The sequence below is a fragment of the Populus alba genome, chromosome 19, assembly GCF_005239225.2.
Source record: "Populus alba chromosome 19, ASM523922v2, whole genome shotgun sequence".
In the NCBI taxonomy this organism is placed as follows: domain Eukaryota; kingdom Viridiplantae; phylum Streptophyta; class Magnoliopsida; order Malpighiales; family Salicaceae; genus Populus; species Populus alba.
The window spans coordinates 8,535,116-8,541,914 of NC_133302.1; the positions used below are offsets into that span (position 1 = coordinate 8,535,116).

Below are 6,799 nucleotides of genomic sequence, written 5' to 3' on the forward strand. Positions count from 1 at the left end.
CAAGTTGGTTAACATTGGCATTACCGGTACGCGGGAGGAGAAATATAAAACTTGATTAACTATTCGGGTTCAAAATAGTTAATGATATCAGCGGGTGACGTCGATATCAACAAAATTTATAGACTTGATTAGCTTTCCAATGTGAAAGCTAATGATGTCAAGAATTCTTGACATCGGCATACCCGAGGACCTCCCAAGGTAACATGGAACATTGATTAACTATTTCAGTTCAAAAATAGTTAATGACACCAACAGTCGTGTTCGTGTCAGCATTTTCATGAATTTGATTAGTTGACCCCAGGAAGGAAAACTAAAGATACTAATAGAGGTCATTAGTGTCGGCACTAGTCTTCTCGATATGGGGAGAAGTAGTTAAAGGAAACAAATTTGATAATCCTTAAAAGGGGTTGGTGGTCGTGTGTTAAATTGCATATGACATAAATAGGTAGATGTGATGTATAATTTTCTTTCGTGAATTATTTATATTTTAGTTATTTTTAATTATATGGGAAATTTATGTTTTGCAGGTCCCTCTCATTCACATCAGGAGTAGAATTTAGGTTCCTTGATCCCTTTTTGTATAATTTAGGAACTTAAGGGATTATTTATGTAATTTTGCTACGTAGTAAACATGTAACCTGAATAGAATAGTAAACCCCTTATATTTTTTTGTTTTTGGAATATTAATGTATTAATCTATGCTTGGGAAATTATAGTGTACTATCTTATGTTTAGAATGCTAAACTGTGTTGTGCTTATATATGAAATTTCAATGATTGGATGGTTTTTTTAATTACTCAATGATATGAGATGGAGATTGAGTACGAAAATTTATCCCGAGTATATTCTCGAATGAATTAAATGGTTGATTTGTATCAATTATGGATGTGATTATGGGTGGGATGTGATTATAATTGTGTGCAGGGTAAATTATCGATAACTTGGGACCTCCCGGTATAGGAGAAACTCTGCCGGAATTTCATTAGAAGTCACGAGAACTAGGCTAATATTTCAAAAATTTCAAAAAAAAATTTTTATTTTCATTTAATATCAAGGATTATGAACTTATACATAAGACGTATTCCTAATATTAAATAAGCATTAGTTATTCTTTCTATTGACATTAGAATGATTATGTTTTATCCGATAAGATAAGAATCTCCTTACCGAGAAGGATTTTTCTTAAACCTTAGAGAGATCAACAATTAGAAAACGTGGCAATACCTTAGTTTATATCAGACAATCAAACAATGCAGCTTACCTTAGGTATGATGTATTTGGGATGGTAATATTTTTTTCCTTACACAACCAGTCCTTGTGCCCAATATTTGAGATCAATTAAGGTTCCTAGTAACCAAAAACTAGGTGGTGACTCCCGTTCTCTCTTTTCACTAATAACATACAAGAATTTCTTATCTACCCTATTTTCCAGATACTCAAACCAATAAAGTGGAAGCATTCATCACGACGTTGCACACGTGCGATAAAATTCAAACTATTAAATAAAAGGAGTAATCATTCATCAAGTTCCACTAACCTCCCTCTGATATGGGCATGTTTGTTGTTTTTTTTTTTTTTCTTGGGAAGCAGGCGACATCTCTCCCACTAACTTTTCTAGCATGTCCTAAAATATTGTGTAGTTTTACATCCTCTTTGACATGTCATCGAAAGCTGTGTGGCTTCATGATTATCTTTTTGGTACACATGCCAATCAAGATCAATATCAATCATGGTCAATAAAGAAACCAAAAGGTCATTAGTAATAATATTGTTAATAATAATGATAAAAGTTTAATGTCTTTTTTATTTTAATCATTAGTCTTGGATTTAAGTGATTTGACCTCAATTGAACATTAAATTTTTAATTTTTTTTAATTTAACCCTTGATTGCAATCAATTAGGTCCTATAATTTGATGTCTTTTGCAGATTGATCACTGGATGCGAATTTCTTTAATTTAACCCCTAATTGACCCTAAAAATTTTGATTTTCTTATGATTTTACCCCTAATTTTCAATCAATTAACATGGTAAAAAATGAATTTGATCTTCTAAAATGCCAACCTTCTTAATTAAGTTCAAATTGAGCTCTCAAAATTAATTCTTCACCAATTAAGCCCTAAATAAAATTAATTTGATTGGTCCTTAGATGTGAATTTCTTCAATTTAACTCCTAATTGACCCCAAAACTTTGATTTTCTTATGATTTTACCCCTTATTTCAATTAATTAACATGGTAAAAATTGAATTTGGTCTTCTAAAATTCCAATATTCTTACTTAAGTCCAAATTGAGCTCTTAAACTTAAGTGTTCACCAATTAAATCTTTAATAAAATTAATTTGACCCATTTAAAGTATAATTAAGTTCTTATACTTAATTAAATCGTTCAATTGGATCCAAATTAATTCTTTAACATAACTAATAATTTAATTTGGCCTATGATTAAATCAAATTGGCTTATTAAAAATCTAATTATGTCTTTAAATTTAAAAATTATGCATATTTGTCTAATAATGATTTGATTTGACCTTGAATCTACATTGTCTCTCCAGGTTTGGGTGTAACGAGCTACAATTAGACTTCTAATTTGTCTAGAATTGCAATTTGATCTTCCTATATGTTTGAAATCCTTTATAGTATGCTTTTCCAAGTCGTCAGTCTTCTTGCTTTCTTTATTTTATATTTTTAATTTGGAAAGAAAAAAGATGAATTTGAGGAATAACCTAGAAATAGATTATTGTTGTTATTATTAGCATAATTATTATTACTACTAATTAATATCATCATTATCATTATTATTATTATTATTATTATTATTATTATTTCCTGCAATCTTTCATCAAATTCAAATTATAAAATGAAAAAAAAAAAAGGAATAATCATTCATCAAGTTCTACTAATCTCTTTGTCATGTGAATGTGTTAGTTTTATAATGGACTCCAAGATGCTGGGTTGGATGGTATGATCAGATTTGTTTATGGTAATAGTCAATAGAATTATTGAGGAGAAATAAATAATTTCTGCGTAGGTGGAATCAAAGAAAAGATTGTCTCCAAAACCTAATTTGTGGGGGCCTCTCATAGTAGTAGGCAGTAGCTGGGTATCCTTGGGCTTTGGGTCGCGGCTTCAGTGAACTCCGACCAACCTGGAAGGTGAATTTAGAATCTTATTGACTTGCTTGAACCGTTCAGATTAAAAAATAGATAAAAGAAGAAAAAAACGTCATTAACTCAGATAAAAATCTAGTTTCATCCCTTCACTGAGTTGATTTGAGTTTCACCGGTTAAAATCCGATCTTTAACCCAATAATTTTAAAAAATATAAAACTCATAAAACAATGTCATTTTAATTATTATTTTTTAAAAAATTGAGATCAATAAACCTAATTTTTATAAGATATTCAACTCAAATTTTATTGATGTTGTTAAAAAACAAGCATGATTATAATTGTATTATTTTATTTATTTATTTATTATGAAATTTTTGTGGTTAATTTTAAAAATAAGATGGTTCACCTTGCTTTTAGCTGATAAAAATAAAGTCATTCTAATTTCTTAAAAATATTTTTTTTTTTCTTAATAAATTAAAGTTTTTTTAAAACAAAAAAACTGCATTGCCTTTGTTACTTACCAGTACTATAGAGTGTGTTTGGTATTACGATAGCTGTTGTGGTTGTGGTTTGAAAAATATTGTTTTATAAAAAATACTTTTAGTTGAAGTTGGTTTGAAAAAATAGATGTTTGGTTAAAACTATGATTGAAATTGAGGTTAAAGAAAAAATAGTTTAATGTGTTTGGTTAAGAAAGCTTTTAAAATTGAGATTATAAAATAATTTTTAAAAAATATATATTAATATTGATTATATTTAATTTAAATATTGTGAATTTAATTATTGTTATTACATCATGAAATAAATCATTATTTATATAAAATATTTTTTATTTTTCCATGAAACCATCTATAATTCCATTACGTACGAAATACATCCGACAAGAACTACAGTTTCCATAATTTTTTTAGCGTGTAATAAAATTAGATAAAAATATTATCAGGTATAAAATTCACACTAAATTAGTTTTTTTTAAAAAAAAAATTAACATATTAAAAATAAATAAATAAAATAAAATTCACACAATGCAAGAGAATTACATTGTTCATGTTAATTGCACTGTTCATTAAACAGTACAATTAACATGTACAGTGCAAGAAAAGCAAGAAATCATTGCTTTTATTTAACTGCATTTTCAACCCAAAAAACAAGTAAGATTCATGAACAGTATATTGCTTCATATTTTTTACCAAACGACTGCGACTGTGTTTTAATTAAATCACAGCCACAGCCAAACAGACACAGCCACAGCCACACAGACTCATATAAATCACTGTCTAATCAGATGCAGACCAAATTTTCTTTTGAGGGTTAAAATTGTACATCTAAGAAGAAAATAGATATGGAGGGGAGGAGTAAGGCTGCTATGGAGGGTAGTAGTACGGATGCTATGGAGGGGATTCGCCGGGCTGCTGTAGCTTATTATGATCATCTGCCCGATGGGAAAAAGAAAAACGCCGCAAAAGCTTTCAATGCCATGGATAAGAACGGCGACGGGAAAATTAGCCTACTTGAATACGTTGACTATCTCAAGAAAAAAAAAGCCACGGGTTTCGCTCAACAGAGCATCTTTAGGGCGCTGGACAAGGACGACAATGGAAGCTTGGATTTTGAGGAAGCCATCGTCTTGTTCTACCTCATGAAGAGTGGAAGAGCTCTAATTTGCAAGGGTTGTGAGAAGTTCTTGGCAGGAGCATACTTCAGTTGCTCTCAATGTTTCTTCAATGTTTCAGTTAGCACCTATGAAATTTGTTGTGATTGTTATGGTGGTAAAAAGTTCGCACACAACGATGGGCACATCTTCTGCGATAACTATACTTTACTACGTCAAAGCAGGAGCGCGATACAAGCGGCGCCCCGCCCCAGAAGGGTAATTCACTGATTTGTTTACTACTTATTACAATACATTTGCCTAAATCTAATTGTTTTCGGAGCTTTACGTTTTTTTCTTTTTCTTTTTGATAGTCGATATTTTTATTTATTTATTTTCAATTTCAGCTGTCATTTTTATGTGTTGAGATTTTATTTTCTTTACATGATCTTTCTAATTCAAAGTGTCATGAAATTAAATCAAAGATCAATTTAATGAAATAGAATTTAAGGCTAGTCTTAAAAAAATAATAAAAACAATGACCAATTGTTTTAATTAAAACTGTGCTTTTATTCATTTTCTTGTGAAAATCTTCATTTTAGTCTATCTAAATTAATGATTTTTATTTATGATTCTGAACTTTATTTTTTAATATTTCAATTCCTTGGTATTGAGATAAGAGAAAAACTCGGTAAGAAAAAGGGAATGGTAGTCAACGATGAGTGTCATTTGAATTCCCGTATTGATTGAAGTTCTTTAATTCTGATCTGGATGAAGAGATTAATTTATATTTTCAGGACTGGCTTCAAAAATAACTAGTTGGAATCCTCATATTTTCATTAATACAAATATTCTCTCCATCTAATTGATAAATAAATACTATATATTAAGTATAAAAAATGTGTTTGCTTATAAAAATATGAACTCAGCCTCTAATATATTTGCGTATTATCTTTAATTTCAGAAGCGAGACATGGCGCTTAAATACTTTAAAAGTGTTCGTGATTGCATAACTAATGGTGATGATGATGATGATTCATCAAAATTTAGCTGTAGCATTATGTGAAAGAAAACAATGATGCATTTTATCAGAAGTCAAGTGCTTCAATCGTACTGTAATTGCTGATGAGGTAAGAACAAATGACTGGAAACTCTTCAAGTAAAGCTCACATCCAGTAGAGAATAAACTCAAGTTACTTTTATGGAGTTGTATTTTTGTGTTGCTGTATCTATTTTGTGGCAATGATTGTATTCTCATGCATTCGATCTCCATATTCTCATGTGTACTTTTGGAGGGCATTGAGAAGTTGTTAGTTTAATCTTAAGCTGCTCTTATGTAAAATCATGTGGTTAATGAAGCTTATCTAGCAAAATCATTGAGCACCATCACAAGTGACTGCTGGATGCGACAAGACACTCTAAATAGTTTTTCATTGCAATCGTGCTTGATTTAAAAAATTATTAAATTTATATTTTTAAAAATACCAACTGCTTAAGGATCTTTGTCAAAGATTGACGTACCTTTGCCACTTAAGCTTGTTTACCAGTATTTGTTATACTCTAGAATTATTGCTCTAATTCCATCAAATCTTATACAATCATCGTTTTCTAGGTGTTATAATTCAAATGGGAGATATGAATATTATGATGAGGTCTTGGGCTATTTGATTGAAAATTACAAAAATTTCAAGTATCACGTTCAGAAGCTGGTAAGCAAGGGATGAATTGAGTTTGTGAAGCATGAAGCTAAATTTTAATGGTATGCATATTGACATGTAGTGAATTTAGTAGTTATGAACTCACAAATCATGGTTCTTTGCAAGTCAAAATCATTACGTCGGACAAGGTCAAAACTTATCAATTCTAACTAACCTTGCTTGAAATGAGAAAATATCATCTTTGCTTATTCCTCTTACAATTCTTAAAATATATATCTTTTGCAATTCTAATTTGAGCCTGATATAATATTTCTTTCAAAAAGAAACCCTAACATGGATCACTCCCCATACTAGGGGCAAGAAGAAAATGTGAGTAAACTACCGAAATGCACACATGAATCTATAAAAGTCAGAACCCAACGCTAGAGGGTGTTATCATAAA

General features: G+C 30.0%; 1 protein-coding gene across 1 annotated transcript; it reads left to right on the top strand.

Moving 5' to 3' along the window:
• The first annotated feature begins 4,385 nt into the window (after positions 1–4,385).
• Positions 4,386–6,082, top strand: LOC118046762 (uncharacterized). Its single transcript, XM_035055773.2, has 2 exons — positions 4,386–4,978; positions 5,664–6,082. Exons 1-2 carry the CDS (start codon positions 4,451–4,453, stop codon positions 5,763–5,765), a joined length of 630 nt encoding a protein of 209 aa, XP_034911664.1. The 5' UTR covers positions 4,386–4,450; the 3' UTR covers positions 5,766–6,082.
• The last annotated feature ends 717 nt before the right edge of the window (positions 6,083–6,799 follow it).